The following is a 23,469-nucleotide window of genomic DNA, read 5'->3' on the forward strand; positions in this document are numbered from 1 at the left end:
GGAATAAGCGAAAATCGTGCTTATGTCCCTCAACTTCTTTGATCTTGCATTGGAAGCTGTTGTTGTGAAATATGTATGGAATTCCTATGGAATGTTTAAAATTGCACTGCTTGTTTCCAAGAAAAGCACAATGGTCGAGATTAACCCTTCAATTCTATCTTCCTGTGGAAAGAAAACCCCGCACTCTGTTTATTATCCGTGATAAAAATTTAATCATTGCAAATACTTCCTCACCAAATCTACACCTACACCATTGCACATTCGAAGACTGCCCCCTTTGGATGTCCCAGAAACTCCTGTACATCAAAATCACATTCCAGATAAATGTCCAGCGTTGATTTGGGACATCGAAAATTAACACCATTTTTTCGTCCTTTGCAAGTCTATCAGCACCTTCCGCTCCTATCTCACATTCAGTACCTATACTCGAGGACCGAGTTTTCAGAGTCGGAGACAAAATTAGGTTTGTTGGGATTCTTTTCGACGTTCAGACCGGTAGCGAAGTCATCTTTCTTTTCCTCCTCCGAGCCGGTCCACGGATTTACGAATCGACAGCTGAGAGATCCGACTCCCCGTTTCCAAGTTCGCTTTCCACCTCGGCCCTTCCAAGGTCGAGTCCCAGACCAAGCCAATTCTCAGCGAATTCTTCGAAGGCCTTTGCCAGCCGATGCCAAGTTATTCCATGGCCTCTCGATCCCTCCAACTGAGCAGTTCGAGCCTCGCAGCTGGGAGATAAACATATATAAATATGAATAAATGCATGAATCATCTCATGGAGCAATGTTCCGAGGTATCTGCGGAGCAACGTTGCCTTGCTAACATCATCCTTCTGCTCGAAGATGGAGATCTTGGTGCAGCCTTGGTAGCATAGCCTATGTCGTCGAGGATCTGTTGTGTGTCCTTCAACATCTTCGTGGGTGCTATTTCGATGCCATTCCTCTCTTGAGACCCCTACCTCTTCCACAAACTTTAGCTCACAAAAATCTTTCGTCAAGGCGCCGAAGAAGAATATCTTGTTGAATAACTCGAAGTATTTTTGCACATTCCAGCTGTCTAAGGCATGTCTCGTCGGGAAGATGTTCAAATTTTCGAGGTTCTTGTTCCAGAAATAATCAACAGCAAATTGTCGCTGCTTTGACTCGTTCTCGAGGAGACGTTGTTGAACCTCCTCATGTGTGTGTGAAAGAGGAATCCATCTGTCGATGTTCTCTACACCGCCTGCACAGCCACCTTCGCGGCTGATCCAAGAGCTGCGAGGCATAGTCCAGCTTTCAGGACGGTGAATTAATTCAGAGGGGAAACGAAAACAAACGTGGCGAAACACGACAAGTGAACTTGAAGAGATGAAATTCAACAGCGACCGGCGCGAATTTGGGTTTGATAGAAGAGATGAAATTTATGAAGCTGCGAGGCCCTTTCTAAGGAGCACAGTACTATATTATATTCCCTTCATGTCAGTTGCCGGCATTGATCAAGTCTCAGGCATTGACTGGAATTGATTCAAAAGTCACAGCCAGCTAACCAAGAATCTAATGGAAGCCAGCCGGGCAAGCCCCTGGAAAATTTCTTAGCTTCAGATGAACAATAAGGATTCTTCAGAATGTATCAGATGCTACCTGGGTTCTATTATACGCATTGTATACAAAAGTGAATCATGCCAGGATAAGTTCTTTGAAGTGAAACCGTGTCTCGGGTGAGTATCTCGTGGATAACGTTGTCCCAAAATAGCTTGTTTGCCTTTATTGGCATTGTTGAGTGCCGTTGTGGTGCCTGATGATCATCTATGCTCATATGTGATGGATAAGTCATGAATCAGAAGAAGGAACTGGTGGAATCACCCTGCCGACTGGCGCCAACATTCTTGATCTTGTTGTAACTCGAATCAAATTGTGTTGAGCATGGCTCATGTCTTAGAACGTCAAAGGCATACAACTAACTCTCAACTCGAGGAAGCTTTGGTGGGTAGTCGCAACTCCTTTGATAGCCGAATAAGAAATGCACGGTTTCAAGAAATCTCCGTCTGTATTGTTCTACAAACAAACACTATCTCTAGAGATTCGTAAATCAGAGGGCTCACCGCACAAGAGTATTTCAATTTCTCAGCTGACTCACGTTTACGGGAGAATTTTGCTCATTTCAATATTCCTTCGTAACTTCATACAGCAACAACACTTACGAAATCTGAGACCTATTACTAAAAAAATGTATTTCCCAAAGCACCCGCTTGCACATAGTGTTGCTTTTCGACTTGCAATTCAGGCCCAAATTGATGGCATCATCGAGAGTTCAAAGGGTTATGCGATACCTAAACTCCTCTGGGGAGTGGAAGATTTTGGCTTCTCGACTGCGAGCAAGCGCTCAGCGAAGGATTTGGCACAAGTCACGGGTGTAATTACCAATCTTTATGGGTCATGTCACATTCCTCAAGGCACTGCTGAGGGGAAGAATCGAAGGCTTCGGGTAAAAACTTGAGTGCTGACTCCTTGGAATGGTAGCACTTCCCCTAGGGAACAAGGAATGCATTAGCTTTTCCGAGAACTCAACCTTCCCGGAAGCAACGATGAAATTTTGCAAAAGCTTAAATCCATTAATCTAGAGCTAATTTTGGTCTACGATGTTGTCATCTATTGGGTGTTATTTCTTTCCGAGGAGCATGAGATCTGTGTACTGCGCTCCGAGGCCTTGGGCGACGACTATGGAGTGGCAAATGATTACGAAAAACTGGAGCTCTGCTATTCAGACTTTTGGGATGAAGTGTGGTATACTCGTGGTAAGCCCGAGGGCATAAAGAAATGCATGGCTCCGTCGCTGTCAAGCTAGGTAATCTTACATTTGGTGAACTCAAGGATGCACTTGAGAGAAGGGGGCCTTTCTGACACCGGCAGCTACATCTCCCCAGGGAGTGTGCAGTTGGTCGAGCGTGATCTTTCCTGCTCCTGCAGATAATGGAGACTGATTCATGCCTTCCACCTTTGATTTTCACTCTCACTCAAGACTTTTTCCATAGCTAAATTCTAAAAAGATTCGGCGATAGAATAATCTTAAACACTAGGAATCAATTTTGTGACGTCTATTACATCTGAATGTGAGATGTGAGTACTTCTTTTAATCGTCGAGCGGCCACTGTGCCTGAAGCTGCTGGGACAATGAGACCAATCGGCTTCCGAAGAATATTAGTATAGCAACAAGCATTGTTCAGAACTTCAGACGCGGGGTCTGGAAGATTGAACTTCTTCCAATTTTCTGGGAAGTTCTTCAAACGTCAACTTGCTCTCGATTTGAGTCTGATTAGTTGCGAGAGCCCAATGTAAGATCTTACCAGAATCGTCCAGTACAATTCGCTTCGACTAACTCGCTTAAAAATTGGGTTGCCCCTGAATATCGAAGCAAGCGAATCCACTCTCTTCAGACGCACCGAACGACGTACCGAATTCGTAACGTTCACTTGATAAGCACTGAAAGCATCTCCAATATGGAGGAAGATAATCCAACCTGGTTCCTCGCCCGAAATGCTCTCCCAGACAACAGTCATCCTGTCATGAGTCGCACGCTTCGCCAAGCTCAAGGAGTCCCTGCCAAGATCTGTGAAACATACGACGACCCGGACTACAACAAAGCTTCTCTGGAACACTGGTTCACAGAAACCCTCAACTATTCCGGAAGAGAGAGACGCCACATGTAACACGGACAGGAGTACCCTGCAAATGAGGATTGGCTGGTTCTTGATGAAGTCTACTAAACCTTGAACAAAATAATGTTTAACGGTCTTCTGGATACGCCCGGCGTCTACTGGCCGATGATATGTGAAGACGAAGATACTAGCATGGCCATCGACCAGCGGCTCTCCTTATCCCGCACAACAAGCAAGATGAAACCCCACATCACGATCTGGGAAAGGCCAGATATTGTCAATCGTGATACAAGAATTCTTTACTATGTTGGGCTGTCGCTGCATGACATGATACATGCGTTCTTGATACGATATACCTGCAAATGCAGAGCATGCTCGGAAAAGTATTTGGAAGAGGACACGAGTTGTCACCTTCTAGTCTGACAACAGATCGCGCACGACGTTGAGAGCTTTGGTTTGAGGAAGTTGGACATCAGGGTGGATATGAAGCGTGCCCAGCCGATGGCCGAAGAATAGCACTATTACAATGCGGTGGTGGACGAGAAGTTGTGTCGGATCTGGACTTTGATGTATCCAAATTTTTCAGCATCATGAGGAGACTGGAGCAGAGTGCTGCAATTGATCTGCTTTCTTTCTACAGAGGCCCCACGCGGCAACATAAACAAATTGGAGAGATTATTCCAGTCGTGCGTTGATTGGATCTGGATGTCTTGAATTACATAGGACATTGAGGAATGTAGATACAGCGATCTTATGCCGAATTCCACGCTAAATTCGGGACACGGAAGATGACTTCGGTAGCTTGATGCAGATTAACTTCTTCTTGCGTAGTACATCTCCTCGTGCAAGCCAATCTTCCGTCTTGCATAATCATCTTGATAAGATCGAAGTCTTTGCGTGCATCCTTAATTAATGTGGCGGTTCTTCTACCCCATTACGCACTCCAGCTGATGAGTCAAAGCAGAAGTCTTTGAAATCACTCAAATCAAATACAGATAGCCAAAATCAAATGCAGGTTCAAAGTAGGCAAAAATGAAATGCGCTTGCTATTTCTCAATGTTCAGGCAGGGGCTGTACATTGGCAGAAGTGTATTTGCGCGGGGGCGTAGGAACGCGCTTGCCAATTGCTTGTGGATGACTTTCGGCAACGGATCCAAGGCATAGTTCTCCAAAGGCAGTGGAAACGGTATATAGCAGCTGCTGGGTATTTCAACCAAAAATACAAAAACTGACAAACTCCACGCCCTTCTACCTTACTCCCATCCTACTTCCTGCTTCCTTCCCTCCATTCCGAGCCGTTTCCTACTCTCTCAGAACTCTCCCCCTCAGGCAGAACTCCATCGTCATCATCGTCATCATCATCCAAAATCCTCGCCAGCTCATCAGGATCCTTCATCTTAGCATCAGGATCCATCTCCTCGCCTGTAAGAGTATCAATAACTCCATCTTGCTGGCCAGGGAAGCCACTTTGCCTCTCTCGTTCCCCCTCCAAGACACCATCATCTGCAGAAACACTGATTCCCCTGGCGCCCCATTTTGAGCCATTCCTGCCTCCAGCATTTGGCCTTCCATTCCCAGTAGGGCTTCCTCCAAGAGCCGGCGCGCTCTCCTCATCGTCATGTCCAACAACAGCTTTATGTCTAAACACCGTTCGCAGCAGCCAGCTATTCCGCATATCGTCCGCATCCACGATGCCACCGTTTCGTAGCTTGACTCTTTGGCGCGAATAGTAGACCCATGCAAAATCGATGTAGAATGCCGTTTGGATGACGCCAAAGATTATGGACACAGCATCGGGGGCACGGGTTTCATTCGGGTCGACTTCACGCCAGATCCAATTCAGGATGTAGAATCCTCGGTATGAGCCGAGGGTGAGGAGGTAGTAGGAATCGATGACTGTTGGAACGGTGGTTTGTCGGAGGAGTACAAGTTGAGGCAGGACGCAGACGGATTCAAGGATGATAGAGAAGACCCAGGCGACCTGGATTTGTTAGATTTAGTGCATACGCCGTAAGCACCAGCAAGTGGAGGACACATACCTCAGTGAAGCCCCAAATCGCCTTGTTCTTGAAGATCATCATTACGAACGGCGCGGCGATGGCACTGCCAACCAGAGAGAAGGCCCCCAATTTCCATGCCGTTTCACGTTCTCTCGTTCGCGCATAGACTCGTAGCATAAGGAAGAGGATGTAGATGGAGCTCAGAATGTAGAATATCTTCAGTGTCGTGTTCCATGGCGTATTGGGCATGAAGAGGTCGAGATAGCGGGATACGAAGACAAGGCAGTACAGCGCTTGTGTTATCAGCGAGACGCCCTCGGTGCTGGAGTTTCGATGGATTGCATAAATGAGAATGCATTTAGAGAGCGTATGGGAGATGTCGGCGAGGATACGGAATATCTGTTACAAAGACGATGATCAGTACTCTGTCCTGGCAGAACGGATAGGGAGGGAGCTGCTCACGTTCATGCCCGCCATCTTGGCCGATTTGTCGATATTGGTCAGAAAAAATGAGGTGAGGTTGGAGGGAGTCCGAGATATGTTTCGGAGGATCACAGCCTGATTACGCGTCGACTGATAGGCTGCTACGTTTGCACATCTCGGTTCCCTACTGTCTGGCTTTCTAGCGGAATAACACCCTTGATGAGAAGGAGTTCAGCTAGAATTGTTGAACTCGATCAATTGCGCAGCTTGTTGGTGTTGAGGTGGTTGAGAGGAGAGTAGTGAAGTTCGAGACAAGCTGTCCCAATGTTGTCATGTAGCCTGTCATTCGCTGGCGTTGCAGATCAGCCGCAGCTACCAACCAACTTCTCCTCCTCCTCCTCTGGAGAGCACTTTCTCATCGCGAAACATTTCTGAAGCAGCATCCTATCTCTGCGAACCTAATCTTTCAAGTGGCCAGAAGTCTCTGGTCGACTAAACCAACTTCAAAGGTTCTGATGTGCTGCGATCTTGGTTCCTTCAACTGAGCCTTTGTCTTGTGTGGCACGGACCTTGGTCTCACTCTTCTAAACTGTCCTCTCTTGTATCGACGGTGATTCTTTGATAATTATTGCAGCATTTTGGAAATCTATTTTCTACGTGAGGCAGTTCTATCACGGGGAGGCAGATCGAGGTGCAAGTGCCACTTGAGGGAGCTGTACCTTCACGCAGAGTCAGATCTAGCTTGAAGGATTGAAGTCGGCAGCTTGCCTTGGTCATCTCACTGCATACCGCACTCAATGTTCCAGTACTTCTGATACATTGGGGCTGGAGTTTATGTTTTCGAGTTAGATGGGAGGTTGTTTTGTCTTCTTGTTCTGAATCTGCAGGCGGATGAGCTTGCTGCATGCTACATCTGTCGATCTAAGTCTTCTGGTACCTTGAGATTTTATTGATGATAAATCGTCCTTGGGCTTGAGAAGAGAACACCGCCGGGAATCTAACAACGCCAGGAAACGTATCTCTTGCCCTCCTCAGCAAGGCTCACTGACCACGTTCTGTTCCAATGACAGGGCAGCTCATTGCATTCCCATGTCTCAGTATCTCGCACGATAAGCCCTTCCTCCTATTGGTCAGTGCCTCCGCGAGACAATTTCTGTTTATATAATGCTGCGCACTATTCTTTGTCCCTATGGTGGGGCCCGAGAACAATGTCCCCACTCTGTTCAATGTTCCTTGAGATACTCGCTTCTTTGTCCCCTTGAGAACAACGCAATTGTCTCTGGAGATACCAGTGGTCGAACACTGGGAAGGATATCGTTCATATAAGAAAATGCCTTCAATATGTTCTCAATTCTCTCCAACACACAGCATTGCTACGACTTCATCAACCGCATAACCAAATCATTATCACTGGCTAATTGTCTGATACAACCGCCCAAAAATCGTTCACCAGGTGTGTTAAACCTCTTGCAATGCCTCTAACTATCGAAGAGATAGATGTGATATTGACCCCCCCCAAGCTCCGACTCAAGGACACCCCACAAACAGAACTCCTCCGGAGAGATGCAATTTGGTCAATCAACAACCGTCCACAGACGGCACTCCACTCCTAGCTATCCAGCCGCACCAATGCCTGCAGCTGTACCAATGTCTGCAGCTAAACCACTGCCCGCAGTTGAACCTATTCATTCCATGGCTGTAGTCTTCACAGACATCGTAGATTCAACGAATCTATGGGAAGAAGAACATGAACAAATGTGGGAAGCACTGAAAAAGCACGATGAATTGATGCGAGCAGAGATCACGAAATTTGACGGCTACGAAGTAAAAACTGGTGGGGACTCCTTCTATGTAGTCTTCGATGACGCTCTTCAAGCCTTGAAATTCTGTCTCGCCGCACAGAAAAGTCTGCACAACGATAATAGCTGGCCCAAAAAAATCGACAAAATCAAGGACTACCATAGGCCAAACAAAGTTTCAGAAGAGACGCACACCTCCTTTCCGTACAAAGGCCTCAACATCCGAATGGGTATACACTACGGTAAGCCAGACGAACAGCGCAAGGATCCCAAAACCGATCGATGGGATTACTACGGCCGTGTGATCAATACGTCTGCTCGCGTCCAGGGACAGGCAAAATGTGGCGAGATCGCCGTCTCCGACAACTTCATCCAAGCGATATGGCGAAAACAGGCAAACGCGCCGGAAGACGCGAAGACACCGCTGACTGATCCCACAAGAAGGAGAATCTTGGGGAAGGAGTTAGCCCTACCATGGACCTTTGAATTGAGATCCATGGACTGCGACCTGAAGGGCGTCAAGGCTAATGTGAATATCACACGCATCTGCTGGAAGGAGTGGTTATGCGTGCCAGGTGAAGGATGGAAGATCCTTTAGAGTGTGCCTAGTATTTCTACTAACGTGGCATCATGTTGGACAAGTTAGTTGACACGTAATGAAATTATGAATATCTCCAAAATTTAATACAAACAACTGCTCCAAAGCAATTTTCATCTTTTTGTGATGTTCTTGCATCTGTGCGGTGTCTTTCAGGAACCGAGTCCTGCTTTTGTAAAGAATACTAGGTCAAGCTGATCACAAGATTGTAAGATTCAATTAAATTGACGTTTTCAACTTATAGCTATTGCCGATGTATAGCAAAACCCCTCGGTTTGGATTTACTCTTGATGCCAGTCATCCAATGAAGGCTGACATTAATCTCATCTCAGCCAAGAAAGGGAGTGCAAGCGTATTCACACTATTGGAGTTACGAAGTGAGATGAAAGCAGCTCTTCATCTGACACGCAAGGCCGGAGATATCTCGAGGTCTCAATATATCAAAAAACTTGGAATATTGATGTATAACAAATCTTAAGGGTTTAAGAGATGGAGTGAATATTGTATATATGTTGTGCGAAAATGACTTGGGAAGGCGAGACAACATGTAAACATATGTAAACACAGCTGCGAAATGCAACAAAACCAGGCATAGGCGGGTACAATTCACTTGAGGAACCTTGCCAGATGAAAATTTGATGCCTCTTATCCGAGAAATAAACTCCAACATTAAGCTGACATCTCCATCTTAGTGCCGACGCGGACCTTGAAGATTAACTGCGGATGGTCTGAAACCCCACTGCCCTGACAAGCGAGGTGCTTGGATGTCCCATTATTCCTCTCCTCAGCTCCGTAGGCATTGATGCCTATCATTCCTATCATTCAGATTTGCTTTGCAGCCTTTATTCAATAAAATAAAATAAAATAAAAAGAGTGAGAAATTCCTCACAATCAAGGGATCAGCCGCCTCGCTCTGCTTGGATGCTCAACAGCAAGTGACACAACTTTCCTTAGTCGTCGATTGTGGGAACTCGAGACACTGATCACGATCTTATCTGTATAAGGTCAACCAAGCCGCCGACATCATACAAAACAAAACACCTCGTACCCGAATCACCCCACTTCCCGGACCCAGATCACCCCTTCCATGTCTCGCCCATGGCTCTCAAACTAAACCTACACACATGCCAAGACGACTCGACACTCCCCATTTTCCCGCCTCGCATATTGCACCCGTCCGCTGACTTCGTATTCGCTCCTTGCGTGAGCAGGCTCAATGCCTCATCACATTTTCCGCCAGCTAGCGCTTATGCTGGCGTCTGGCGTAGTCTTCAAACTTCGATGGCGTCAAACTTGCAAGGATCCTGGAATGGGAGAGAGAGCGAGTGGTAGAAGATGATTAGCTTACTGTTCCAGGCGGGCATGAACTAGGACGTAAAAGAGGAGAGCTCGTTCGTTCCCCTTTTGTTAAGCGAGATAGGTGGATGTCCACAGTTCAATTAACCTTATGCATCGACTTCGGTCACGTAATGATATGAAGCGGATGAATTTTGAAGTCAAACAAATTGTTCGGTAAGAGGATAAGTGCATGCTTTGCTGACGCACATTAAAACAAAGAGGTTTATTCCATGACCAGGACGCTCCTGCATCTCACCTCCCCGCTCATCATGTGATCGAACGCCTTCTGCACATCCTTAAGAGGAAACTTCTCAACCATGCAATGGATATCATGCAGTTGGGTAAAGGCAATTGCCTCCTCGCTATCCAGTGCATGGCCGCTGGGAAATCCGTGTACAGCAGCGGCCTTGACCACAAGATCCACGGAGTTGATCTCAACTGGACCGCACGGAGCCAAGATCAAGAGCTTTCCGCCTGGCTCAAGACCTCCTATCAAAGGACTGATAGCTTTAGGATTTGGCGCAGTGCAAATAATGAGACAGGCACCGCCCAGCTCCATCAGCTTCTTGGCCGGGTCCTCTTTTGAGGTGTCAATGTACTCGTGAGCACCAAGCTTCTTGGCAAAGTCTCGTTTCTTATTTCCGGAGCTGAGAGCGACGACTTTGTAGCCCATCTTGTTTGCGTATTGTACTGCTAAATGGCCGAGTCCACCGAGGCCTTGAACGGCAACGATGTCACCAGGAGTGATTTTGAGTTTTCTGATTGAGTTGAAGACGGTAATTCCGGCGCAGAGAATGGGTGCATATTCCACAGGGTCAACATCGGTGGGAACCTTGACTACAGCTTCGGTTCTAAGAAGGACGTATTCCGCGTAACCGCCGTCCTTGGTGACACCGTTTACTGCTCCATTTTGGCACATCTGGAATTGGCCTCGCTGGCACTGTTTGCAGACTGAATCGTGACCTCCGTGCCAAGGCCCACCGACTCTGTCTCCAACCTTCCACCTCTTCTCGCCGTCGCCAACTGCTGCGACGTTTCCAATTACTTCATGGCCGGGGATGATGGGGAAGCCGTTACCGAATTGTCCGGCTTGAACCGTCGCATCAGAATGACAGACTCCGCAGGCGATGACCTTGACTAGGACTTCACTAGCAGAGGGGTGCTTGAGCTCGACATTCTTTATGGTGATTGGGGCATCGGCCTTCTCAAAGATGGCTGCTTTGTAGGTCTTGGGAAGAGATGTCATATTAGAAATAGCTGTTTGGGTGGTATTCTTGAGGATTGTTGGGAGGGCTGAGATGGTATTCATGAGGCAGAAGAAGGAATTGACCAAAGTTGTGTGCTGGTATAAGAGTGATGGATTGTGAAGGAACTCCGCGTCAATATCAATGTCGACGAGATACTTTGAGGGCAAAGGAAGGAGCTGCCTGCTATTTGGAGTTTTCTAAACTCCTGAAATGGTGCTCGAGACAATCACTACGCCGACGTCAACACTTTTAGCAGTTTGCAGAAAGCAAAGATGCGGAACTTCATCTCATTCGTCCTATGTGGGAAGATTCAGTGTTAGCCCCACTGTGACGACGTCGGGGTCTATCGCCGAAGCTTCAACAACCTAAAATTCTTAGCAGGTTTAGAGAGGGGTCTTCACTAGAAGATGCGAGCGCCAAAGCCAATCTGTTCACTCCTGGTCAGGAATGGAATGTCACGCTTGATGCCGTGATATCGGTGTAAGTTTGTCACTTCCCACTTGAAGAAAAGGTAGTATGATTAAGAGGTTTCAAGAACGAGGAATGCTGAAATCACGGACGGGCAAATCACGCAACTTTTAGCTTGGCTGTCTGCGGAAGCGGTGAGCAAAATGTCCCACAACTTCCCCGCTTTCGGTTCTCGCATAGAATACCACAAATTGCTCCGTATTCCAAGGTGAATCCAAGGAGTCTGCGCGCAGTACAAGACGAGAAGACTGTGCCGCAGGGCCACTCGCTCTGCGCCACCTCGTGCAACGACACATAATTGACCTCAATAGACGCATTTGACCCAACGACAAGGGTTGGATTTTTCTGGAATGTCCAATGGAACGGTATAAATATATCATGATTTTGGAGGCGCCGACCAATTATCCGTTGCGGTACCACCAGCTTTGCACCTTGCTAAAATAAAGGAACATCAAAGTCCCATAAATCTAACTCTTCCTATTCAGAACAATAGTTATAGAAGGAATAAACTGGGAATACTTTTTGCGCAAAAGGGTCACCTACAATCTTATTAAAGCAATTAAGGGAATCATTATTTTGTGGCAATTTATTAGAGTTTGAAGTTCACTAGTGGTTTGTTGCGGTTAATGCTGGTTATATTATTTTAATGTAAGATATGGCAGGAAGTGAGGGTACAGTCGGTCCGATCCAAAAGCAACAAAAGTTACAAAACAGTCGCTCTTTTGCGCCCACAATAACTTTTATCCACAACCCCGATTAATCAATATTAAGTAATGCATTTATAGAGAAGAACCAGGTGTGACGGCTGGTGTCGGTGATTTCAGCCAAAGGGGTTGGTTTCAGCTAAGGTTCCAAGCTATGGTTCAAACCAAGCTCGCTTCCAAAGCTCGGCGTTTCAGTGGTCTTGGCCATACCTACTTATCCACTGCCACCCCTCACTCCTGTCCTCCTTAGCTTTAAATTCTCAAGACATAGGAAATCATTAATCTTTGAGCCTCGTTCCATTGCTCTGTTCCTGCCGTCACACCAGGCGAACAAAATCTATTGATCAGATTTTTTAATGCGATTTGTGGTTAATCAGTAATCGAGTTTTAAATTGGACGGATGTTTTTTTTACTATACAAAACGCGAAAAAAATAAATATGCAAGTGTGGCGGCGGGATCAATACAATAGTCGAAGGCTCAAAGTTCAAAGAATCTCATATATTGAAAATACTAAGCTAGAGAGTAAAAGAGAGGGGAATGCCTCGACCTTTAATAGTGCTTTGCCCAACCTTTAGTTTAGTTCCCAGTTTTAGGCTTGTTTCCTATTCCCGGCAGATCATGTGGTTATGTCAGCCGTCATAGCAAACTCGGATAAAAATGATCACGTGCTTTATAACTCCCGCGGTATTAAAGGTATTAAAAATCGGAGAACAAAGAGTTAATTACTATAAGATATATGATAACTCCGATTTATACAATTTATCAATTAGTATTTTGGTAAACTTTTTCATTTTGTCGTGTTGGATCGGACCGACTGTACCTCGGACAGCCGGAGCTAAATACATTGAGTGTGGTCACGTGAAATAAGCACACGTGACCGGGCTGCAGTTGTCATGCAACATGGTTGCACGAAGTGACAGCGCACGTCGTCGTTTAGCGAGAAATCCTTAAATTAGTATCAAATTTAAAGTGGTCCTATTAGTAAACCTCTAGCTTTTTTTCCTGAAAGGTAAAGTTAGGCCAAGGTTTAATTGTTATTCTATGATTCTAGTACAAATCTATCTTATCTTTTCTAAATTATTACTAGGCCTCGAAAAAAAAGATCCTCGCTTAATCTTAAATTCACATATAGATGGGTCCGTGTTTATAATTTTATTAAGGTAGTGACTTCTTCATGATTTGTGGTCTGTGCGCCATCAATTCGTTCAACCACGTACTACAACGTCTCTAGGGAAAATAATGTAGCGAGAGAGCCACAGACAAGGGGTAAAAGCCAATTAAAAGTTCGTATTGTTTGCTCCCTGGTCCGTACCAGCGCGGAACACCCCTGTCTCGCTACATTATTTTCCCTACTGTACTAGAGACGTTGTCTCCCCCCTTGAAGACTTACAGTGGGTCCTTTAGTAACGCCACCCTGAAGCCTCGTTTATACCCCCCAACTAGGAAATATCAGGTGCTTTCCAGAATCGATGTTGGCTGTACACCCTTGAGATGGCCAGTGCTTGGGTGGCGTTATCCTTCAGCCCACCGTAAGTATTCAAGGGGGGGATAGTATATGCAGTTAAATACTAGTTAACATTTAAAGCACCATGTACAAGTACGTAGTAAGCAAGGGATCTGCGCCAAATGTGTCTATTGGATAGATGGTGCGACTCAAAGCTGCACATTGGTCGATCCCGTTTTCATATGCCAAGCGAGCTTACTCTCGCTTGAGCCCTCACCACACCTCAAAGTTGAGGTGCCGAAGAAGCACTTGAACTGTGAGGTTGTGACAGGCTTTGTGCGACTGCCTCCCCGCTGCAATGAGCACAGGTCCTCCGTGGGAAAAGATAGCAGAGTTTGTGTTCCGACGAGACAAAAAGGCTTGGGCTACGTGACGGTTGAGGACGAAGATACACTCAAAAGTTGCGCGAGCAGCCTCGCCCCGTCCCGGTTCGTTCTTCCCAACCGGAAGGCGGAAGGAGCCAAGGTTTCACGAAGTCAATTTGATGGATCGATCGTGGCGCTGCGAAGGGAATGTGTATGCAGGCCGCTTGACCTACTTGGTGACTTGAGTAAATAAACCCATGCCCTGTCTGGATCCACAGACGCCGCAAGATGGGGTACTAACGAATAAGACAGCTAGAATTTAAAGTTTTGTGGAGGCGAACGTGCTAGAAACACACTTCAGGGTAGGGTCTTTTTTATCCTACACACGAGCACAGAGAATGTCTTTGCCAGAACTTAATACAGAGGCACAGGGTCTTGCTCCACCCATCTGAGTCAGCAGTCTCTTCTTGTTTTGACTAGCAACTAAACGAGAGCCGAAGTACCATTCTCCTCCATGGTGTGCCCGTGGGGGAAGTATCTCCTATGCGGCCACTTTGTCACCTATCATGGTGTGTCCGTGGGGGAAGTGTCTCCTATGCGGTTACTTTGTCACCTATCAAAGAGATTCAGTCGTAATCCCCTGCTACTGATGTTGCAAACGGCAGTGCCTTGTGTATCAAGTGTCAAGAAATTCGGGCACACTCTCCGAGTTCAGGGGCGCCACGGTCCTGGCTTCCTTGCAGGGGTACAAGCCCAATTGGCCAGCCCGTGCTATTGGCCTATTGCTCCCGAGAACGCCAATCGAGGAGTGGGAAATGTATGCTGAGCCGTACAAACCTTCCCAATCACTAAATGCAGCCATTTATCCGAATTAACGCGGCAGTTTTTCTGCTGCATTATATTAGCTATCGAACCCCTGCTAGATTCAGAGGTCATCGATGATTTGCCTCGAGTTTGCATATTTGTCTTTGTTGTCTCGGATCGAGGTGGCCTGCGAGCCAACGATCTGGCCCTCCTTGTCGGCCGATGATTGTGGACCGGGATCATTGTTAAATATTTGGGTTTCCTCGCTGCTGATCTTTTGTGCACCGGAAGGAAGACTGCCCCGTACTGTGCTAAGAAATTTATCTGCAAGAAGTGTCTCTTAGTTGACTTCTCGGAGCTCGGGAGATTGAAAACTTTCGAGTCGTGAAGACATCGCGGCTTGGAGTAGTTTCCCCTTGCCCTGGTTTCACTTCTGTGAACTGACAATAAACGCAGGAGTTGATCCCACGAGGCTGGCTCGTCCAAAATTCGGTCCAAGGCGCCACCTTGTTATCTACAGCTTGAAAGGGTAGACGGAACGCAGCAAAATCTCAAATTCTGGACTTTATAGTTGAGAAGTGAAGGTTCAGATCGGCACCTCCGAAGCTCCCTTCTGTGGCGGAATCTGATGATGTATTAAAAGATGTCGGGCAGCGGTTCCACTTCCGCTATACGTGCATTCTCCGAAGACAACTCCTCAGGAAAGGTGAACTGATTATCATGTTATTGTTGAGCTGACTGCTGACTCCTTTGAATAGAGGCCCTTTGATGAAGAAACAATCTATTCTGATTGCAAGCGAGTTAAGAGCCACGAATCCCGCCCAAACCCCGAGGGTAACGACCTTGAGAGCTGTATTATAGTGGCCTACAGCGCAGTGCGTGAACAAAACCATCAAAGCCTCCGATCGAAGGTCGCAAAATGTCTCTCGCCAGAGTGTGTTTCTAATAGTTCGGTTCCCCAGTCGAATATCATCTCCAAATTGAGTCGGAGAGCATTGGATCACAAGTCCGATAGCACGGAGTGGAAGAGTGAGAGAGCTCTACGAAAGCGCGAATCGACAACGACGGATGCGACAAATTTCAAAGATTATCTCGGGGACGACAAATTACCATTTGAGAGGGCAGCTCATTCTTCGCCGTCTGTCTCAGTGGCGCCATCGTCCAGCAAAGATCGCGGTGACGGTGATATTCGCCATTCGAACCCAGCTCACGAGCCCCACGAAAGGCTCTGCATGTCTGGCTCCGAGTACTCGATGAGTCTTCACAGTGACGGACCTCGAAGCCCTGACCTTGCAACCCCCAAATCCATATCAGATTCTAGTGAGAACAGTTCGGTCGCTTGCTCTTTATCCCCGAGATCACGCACTTCTTTTCAGGTGCCTTCTCTACTCCGTTCAGGGGACCAAAAACAGTCTCCCTCGTCATTGGCTGAGCGGATGCAGCGAACGCCGCTGCCAACTAGGAAAGAATCTAACTCCACGAGAAACCTTGTCGAAACCAAGCAGGATATGGAACTGAACAGTCAACAAACACCTATGGTTCACCGCCCAGGCCAGGCCGAACCAGCTGGTAGTTTACAGCAGCATTCTACTGATCTAACAGTCGACACGAATCTTAAACGAAAAAGCTTGGATTCCCGGCGTGTCTCATCAGACTCAATTTACGCGGACTCCCCTCAAATGAAGACATTGAGCATTGGTGGGAATTACTCGGGACATCGATCACCAAGTGCTGCATCATCTTGTGATATTGTTGGTACAGGTGCTAGGTCTCATTCTGGACCTCGTTCGCCAGCCTCAATAGTCTTGATTCCAGATGACCCAGGGACTCTCCCAAGAAAAAGAGTTACTTTGGGGGCGCAAGAGAGAATAACGAGAGGAGCACCTTCAGGAAGTTACACCGTCTTTTCGTCAAACTTAACAGCCTTGAGCTCGGAATCAGCTGACTGGGGTCAAGATGCCGGCAGCAAGATTGTGAAGCGACGAGGTAGAAAGCCTTCGAATATCACTACTGCTGGACGGCGTCAGTTGAATGATAACACTCCTGCCACTAGGCTTTCGGACCAGATCAGCCTGACCAACAGCCCAAAGCAGGACAGCAACACAAATGGGCCACCACGCGAACTGCCGTCCCTTGATCATACACCGCGAACAGTATTTCCGAGCCTGGATGCAGCTCAACCTTGTGCAAGAACACCGCTCATAAATCAACTAGCAAACATCCCTCCCAAATTTCATCACACACTTCCTCCCAGACCGTCTATCACCCCACCGCCAGGCTCATCCCCTCAGCTATTGCAGAAATATCGACCTCCTGCTGTGGTGTTCACGATTGATAATCGCGCAGAAAGCAGGATGCCCACCGCCGACGTCCAGTCGTTCATCGAACAATTTACAAAGAATGCCAGAGTCATCACACCGCCTATCCAACCATCCGCCGCGCATTGCGTCTACCCTATCGGTGTTATCATGTGGCAAAGCCTGCCTGATTTTTACAAATGGTACGAAGAAACAACTGGATCGACCGAGATTGGACCTTTGAGATTTGAACTAGTAAATGCCCAACGGCGAACGGAGAAAGTATATGTGGTTCCAAAAGGTAATCTGAATTACTTTCGGACACTGAAACAATACGTCTGGGATCTATTCTGGGTGGCGTCAAATCTGAACAATGGTCCATCCTTGTTCCAAGTTTCGATCTCGCCCTTTCCTTCTCATGGCGCAAATCTCCCATCTCAGCCATCGACCTGGAATTCAGTCAATTCAACAAGCACACCACCTCGAAATTCTGCTGTCACAAGTCTTGAGAATATAATGGTCGTAGCAGAACCTCAGACGCTCCTTGCAGCAACCTCTTCCCCTCGACCGGCTGAGCCCCCGCTCTCAAATTCGACAGGTAGGACGAGCAATATTGAGCATATTTTGAATATAAAGGAGGTCAAAGAGGTGAAGGGTGGAGCTATCAGACGCTCAACAGCACCTGCCACTAATCAGTCGACTGGAAAATCCTCCATCATCGGTGCCAGCAGCTGCAGCAATCGGGTTCCTCGCCCTTCTGAGTACATTCATGGACCGCCTGGACCTCCAGTCAATGTGAATCGAACATTGTGGGACAAGACGATGCTCCGGTATCATGCCAATTCACTTGTAAGGCGTCCAAATCCCGTTCCTGATTATCCACAGCGATACTAACAGTTTGAAGCTTGTTGGAAGAAATGACATGGAAGTTTTCGGTGAAGAGTCAACCGTCCACGACAAATTGCCTTACAAGACTGGAGCAGAAGTGTGCGGAGCTATAGTCGACAAGAATAGCGGCAAGGGCTTGGTGACGGTCACAGGAAAAGGCTTCATCACGCAAAATGTCATAACGGGACAAAATGAAACCGGAGATGGATACCAAGAAATCAACATACAAGCAAAGCAAACCTGCATGATCCACGGAGATGCAGTAGTTCTTTACTACAAGCGACGGACACCTGCGTCTGCTCAGCATTCCCTACAACCCAACCCAAAGCCGGAAACCCCACAATCCACAAACTCAAACACCTCAACTAAAGCCAACTGTACCTCTTCCGTCGAAATCATCGCTCGACTCCAGATAGACGGTGCGGGGAAGTTCAGCGCTCCCTTCGACAAATCCGTTCTCAGACCGAAAGTCGACACCAAGGAATTCTTCTCCTGGTTCTCGACACAGACCGGATGTGGCGGTCCCCACGGCCCGCCTTGCTTGAAGTTCACCTTCAAGGATGCGATGCCGGTGCCGAAAGCGACGGAGGTGTTGAGAGGGAATGAAGATCACTTCAATTATATGAGAAAGGATGTCAAGACGCAGTATGAGAAGGCGAAGGCTTACATGCCGGATTTGAAGGAGTTTGTCATCTTGGTGACTGTTCCAGGTTGGTTCACTCCCAAGGGGGAAGAGGAGGAGGATTGGTGAGCTTGGGTTCAGCAGTCACCTTCTTGCTTTTGCATTTTGGGTACACGGACACCTACAGCAAACCATCGAGGCGCATTTCTGGCTTTCGCATGGTTGGTCCTATCGGCTATAACATATATCCTCTCATTGACTGCAGATTGTTTTATCTGGCTATCGGTGACCGCTTGGGACGACGAATCGCAAAGCGCGCGGTTTCGGATCGAGGAAGCTTACCAGCTGTATGAGGCTCTGTAAGCAGTTGGGAGCCACCATCTAAATGATCCTTCGCGCAACGGGCAAGGGGGCATTTTCTAATCTATAATTGGGCAGTTAATCCCGGAGATGCAAGTGGCTAATAGGAGCCAGTTGATAATAAGCAAGCAGCCATTTAGGCATTGTGTACTTACATCGAAACTAAAACCCGCTCCTTTAGTCCCGCGACACAGTCACTACTCACCCGGCTTCACCCGGCTTAGGTCATTCATATAGCCCCACTCGCAGCTTAGCTTTCGGTGTCGGAGTGGCAAACTAGGTTTGCCAGTTGATCGGACGACTATCTAGTACATATGTTCCTTGCTCTCACAAAAGCTAGAGCGAGCACCGCCTCAACATGTCATCGTCTACTCCCCTTGGAGACCCGGTACCAGCGATCGGTGTGACTAGTCCCGAGCCCAGCAATCCGACCAATTCGCCAGCTACTCTCGGAGCAGTGGACGAGCGTCGACTTACTCCTGTACCTCCGATGCCAAAACTTCTCAGGATCAACGCAAGCCATTTGCAAATTCCCCAGAGCCGCGATCTGTACCACTACCGGCGAGAAATAAGTCGTTTCCTCACTCCAACTCGCCGTTCAGATTCTTTACTGAAGCTATGAATTTGCAAGAGACGCAACGCAATCTCGCTCGCTGCGGAGCACGGCATGCAGGGTGCAGCGTTCACTCCTCTTTGCCACTCAACGAAGAGGAAAAAAAGAAAGTTGGCAAGAGAAAAGGAAACTCTGATGAAGAAGACGGAAAGAGCAAGAACAAGATATCAAAAGATAGCATCCCCTCTTTCTCCAGTCCCTGGGGTCCATCATCTTGCTTACCCAAGAGGGTGTTATGGAAAGAAGTCGAGGATTATAATCGTCAGCGGAAACGAGTCAGGTTCCTTGGATGGTCGGGGGTCGAGCATCGTTGGGAGACGGAGGGGTCTTCGACTGTTTGTTCGGAGGGGTCGGATTGCTCTGGCGCTGATGATTCTTTGAGACAGGCGATACTTTCAGGAGTGACGGGTAAGAATCAAGCGGTAGCGGGAGAAGGCAGTGATGGGACTAAGAGAGGGCAAGACGGAAATGGTATCAAGGTAGTCATCACCACTTCGAAAGACGGAACGACCACCACCACGCTTGAAGCTTCTGCAAATGCCAGACTTGAGAACGGGGTTGAGATTGTGACGAAGACTGTTGTCGGTGGCGATGCAGTGACGACGGTTACAACGACTGCATTGATTCCTCTGGCAGTTAGTTCTTTGAAGAGAACGACTGGAGATTGACAACGTTGCTGACTTCTTGAAGTTGGAGGGGGAAAAAAGCTGGAAATGACAGTTGAGGCTGGGCTTGACACCAGGGCTTGCGGGCCGTGGCGTGGCTACAGGGACTCGCTTCTCGCGTGGCTCAGATTAAAGGGGCTGGTAAAGTGGAGAGAGAGGCTGAACGTTTTTGACATTTTGCGGGCCTCGGTGTGGAAACCCGAGTCAACCAGTAAGGTTCCCGGGCCATACGGTGCCACGAGGAGGAACCTCCAAGTTGGAGTTTAGGTGATGGAGTTGATGCGGATGAATTGCCGACAGGGGTTGTATTCCGTTGGTCTGTCTCTGGATAGGCGAGGGTGCCAGCCACATGTGGAGGTGGAGAGTGTCCTTCGTCTCGTGAGGAATGCCGCCTCGTCTTTAACTATGTAAATAGCAAACACCAGAAGGGTAAATCTTCTAGGATTGGTTATAATACAAGCAAATTATTCCTGTATTCCTGTAAGGTTACACGATCCATATCACCAGGGGTCAGCGTCAGCAGAGAGCCCCTCATTATTGGCTCAGCATGCTCTCAGACCCCGGCGGCTGGCATCCCGCGAAGCCTCCTGCAAGGGCTGCACCATAACCGAGATCCCTAGTCAATGCACACCCCAAGCGAATGCACACCCCAAATTTTCAGCCGACCTCGAGCTTAATTAATTAATTATTAAATAACCACATAATCAATCGGCCTAAAATTAAAAATATAAAGCAATTGAACTAGGCGCATTAAGTTGGCTAATCAGGATTTTTCATTTTCTAAGGCGTTGTGGTAGAATAATCTCCCTTCCCGATCGGGAGGTCTGCACCACCCCTATAGCTTCAGAATCGTCCTCCTCCACTATTACCGCTTCCTGAGCCCCTAAATTCGATAAAATCGAAGACCCTACCCTCAATATTACTATACGAGAGGGTTTGGCTTTTTTAGCAGCATTTCTAGCTACAGTAGCCGCCTTTCTAGCTGCTGCCCTTTCCAAAACCTCTAATTTATGCTTCTCCTTCTTTACTTGATCAGCAATTACTTTTTCCTCCGCTTTCCTAAGCCTCTCCAACTCTTTCTCCTGCTTTTTCAAGGCATTATCTATAGCCTTAGTAATCTTTGCATCCTCCTTTGCCTTTTGCTTATCTAATTTATCTTGTTCTGCCTGTGTAACCCTCGCATCCTCACGTGCTACTACAGCTAGTACTTCAGCTGTTCCAAAGAACTGGGCCTTTCCTGATGGCTCTCCTGTCAAATTGAGCTTTTTCCCACGATGTCTCTTTTTCTTTTCAAGCTATAAAGCTTTCTTCAAACTCTCTGTACGGTGCTCTGTAATAGAAGCCTTTGTAGCATTCGTCTCGTTCGCTTTAGTGAGCTTGCGAAAAGCAACCTTAGACGGGTTTTTTGCGTGTATTTTTGAGAATTACCGTATGCGTTTCGCAGTATAAGAAGTTGAAATTATATCAGGAGAAGCTTCAGGAGGAGTTTGCGGTCTTAGTGAAGCGATAGCTAACAAGATAATCGATGGTTAGTAGGGCCATATACCCGTCTTCTTCCAAGCGGATAAAATGTTCGATTCAGACATACTTTTGTCCCAAGCAGGCTTGAAAATAGACCAAAATGTCCTTTTTGTCAAGCAAGTAATACCCTCGCTAGCATTCAAAACCCTATTAATCTCGGTAGAATAGCAAGTAGAAAGTGGTAAAAAACAGCCCATATCCAAAGGTTAAAGACGGTATATTAAATGCGGGGGTAAAATAAGAAGCAGAATTTTAAGCCGATCGCATGTCCGAATAAACTCCATATTAACGTGGCTAGAGTGCCCATCCACGATCAAAAGCCTCCTTCCACGCCCTGCTTTCGCACGGGTAGCAGGATCAAAAACTTGGGTAAGGTATGCCAGGCCCAGGGCATTAGATAACCACCCATTCGCACTAGACATAAACCAAGTATATTCCCTCTCTTTTAAATCGTCTAACCAAGTATCCTAAAGGTCCCCAGAAGTTCCTTTGTAAATGAGAGCCGGTGAAATCTTTGTACTATCCGCATAAATGGAAGCAAGTAAGCTAATAAACTCTCGCGAGCCATCCTGCTTTGCTTTAGTAATTTTCCCACTATCATATGCTTCTTTCGTTATTATGCGCTTTATCATACGTGTAATTCCAATCAAAAAACCCTTCTCGTCCCAATTATATATGTTTTCTGCCATAATATTATAATCTTCGATTGCTTTAATTAATTAAGTAGGGGAGAGGAATATTAGCCATTTTATCCACAAAGTAAGCAAAAATATGGGGGAAACACTAAAATTAAACGCTACCAAATCAAAGAAGAACTGGATATGGGGCCCATATTCCGATTTTATCCGCAAATTGTTAATATTGCGTAAATAAAGGCTCTTCAGGCGAGATGAGTGCCGGTGAACAAAACCAGCTGTCTAATTCTTGCTCATATCGTAGCCAATAATCTCCTCTGCAAGGTTTCTGATAATCTGCGAGGTAGGAGGAAGTCTACGGACTATAAGCTTGTTGATTTGACTAATTAAAGCCTCTTCTTGCGTATCGGTAAGGAGTTTGTGGTAGAGGGAGGTTGCTTCTTGTCTAGAGGCACATATGCCTTTATGCCTTCGCATGAGGGTTATATGCTTAATACCAAAATCCCTGGCCACTTGACTGTAATTAGGGATCAATTACCTATCTAGCGCATTAATCGCTTTCTCAATATCTTGTTCGCTGACCATTTTATCGAATTTTGAAGATGGAGGGGTAATATTTTGTGAGGTGTGCATTCGCTTGGGGTGTGCATTGACTAGGGATCTCGGTTAATAATACGAGGTTTACGGTGATCGGGCGCAGCCAAGGAGCTGACGGAGCATTAACCTGCCGTGCCGCGTTCAGGTGGCAGTCACTCAGGAGTCGCGGACGTCGCGGTTTTTTTCTTTACTTCCATCCCCAGCAAATGCACACCTGTCGCAATGATTCCCAGGCGCTTTTGGAGCGGGCTATCGTTCTGGGTAGCCTTGTGCATTCTCTTCTCGCTGTACTTCCTGGGGACGCATGTCTCAGACCCGTCAAGCGTCGTTGCGCCTGTGGGCCAGAACAATCCTCCTCCGCCAGAGAAAGAGGCAGAGGCAGAGGTGAAGGATGGGATTAATAAGGATGGCAAGGTGGTGAAGGACGGGAAGACCTACAAGAACTTTTC

General features: G+C 47.1%; 6 protein-coding genes across 6 annotated transcripts; 3 read left to right on the top strand and 3 right to left on the bottom strand.

The window, feature by feature from the left end:
• Window positions 1-425: 425 nt before the first annotated feature.
• On the bottom strand, window positions 426-1,261 carry K444DRAFT_720009 (uncharacterized protein; the record flags this gene model as incomplete). The annotated part of the gene is made up of 1 exon (XM_024888471.1): window positions 426-1,261. The coding sequence occupies one exon, from the start codon at window positions 1,259-1,261 to the stop codon at window positions 542-544; it is 720 nt and encodes a 239-aa protein (XP_024738526.1). The 3' UTR covers window positions 426-541.
• A 3,170-nt stretch (window positions 1,262-4,431) lies between these two features.
• K444DRAFT_652278 (uncharacterized protein) lies at window positions 4,432-6,342 on the bottom strand. The gene is made up of 3 exons (XM_024885781.1): window positions 6,094-6,342; window positions 5,671-6,030; window positions 4,432-5,612 (listed from the first exon to the last, which is right to left on the bottom strand). Exons 1-3 carry the CDS (start codon window positions 6,106-6,108, stop codon window positions 4,896-4,898), a joined length of 1,092 nt encoding a protein of 363 aa, XP_024738527.1. The 5' UTR covers window positions 6,109-6,342; the 3' UTR covers window positions 4,432-4,895.
• Window positions 6,343-7,723: 1,381 nt separating this feature from the next.
• On the top strand, window positions 7,724-8,545 carry K444DRAFT_611863 (adenylyl cyclase). The gene has a single exon (XM_024880024.1). The coding sequence runs from the start codon at window positions 7,747-7,749 to the stop codon at window positions 8,449-8,451; it is 705 nt and encodes a 234-aa protein (XP_024738528.1). The 5' UTR covers window positions 7,724-7,746; the 3' UTR covers window positions 8,452-8,545.
• A 1,467-nt stretch (window positions 8,546-10,012) lies between these two features.
• K444DRAFT_587832 (alcohol dehydrogenase) lies at window positions 10,013-11,035 on the bottom strand (the record flags this gene model as incomplete). Its single annotated transcript, XM_024878036.1, has 1 exon — window positions 10,013-11,035. The coding sequence occupies one exon, from the start codon at window positions 11,033-11,035 to the stop codon at window positions 10,013-10,015; it is 1,023 nt and encodes a 340-aa protein (XP_024738529.1).
• Window positions 11,036-15,129: 4,094 nt separating this feature from the next.
• K444DRAFT_374721 (uncharacterized protein) lies at window positions 15,130-19,183 on the top strand. Its single transcript, XM_024872306.1, has 4 exons — window positions 15,130-15,227; window positions 15,279-15,528; window positions 15,581-17,968; window positions 18,024-19,183. The coding sequence occupies exons 2-4, from the start codon at window positions 15,466-15,468 to the stop codon at window positions 18,756-18,758; spliced, it is 3,186 nt and encodes a 1,061-aa protein (XP_024738530.1). The 5' UTR covers window positions 15,130-15,227; window positions 15,279-15,465; the 3' UTR covers window positions 18,759-19,183.
• A 164-nt stretch (window positions 19,184-19,347) lies between these two features.
• On the top strand, window positions 19,348-20,270 carry K444DRAFT_628643 (uncharacterized protein; the record flags this gene model as incomplete). The annotated part of the gene is made up of 2 exons (XM_024882938.1): window positions 19,348-19,538; window positions 19,592-20,270. The coding sequence occupies 2 exons, from the start codon at window positions 19,348-19,350 to the stop codon at window positions 20,268-20,270; spliced, it is 870 nt and encodes a 289-aa protein (XP_024738531.1).
• Between the last annotated feature and the right edge of the window lie 3,199 nt (window positions 20,271-23,469).

Source organism: Hyaloscypha bicolor, assembly GCF_002865645.1.
Source record: "Hyaloscypha bicolor E unplaced genomic scaffold K444scaffold_56, whole genome shotgun sequence".
NCBI classification, from domain to species: Eukaryota; Fungi; Ascomycota; class Leotiomycetes; order Helotiales; family Hyaloscyphaceae; genus Hyaloscypha; species Hyaloscypha bicolor.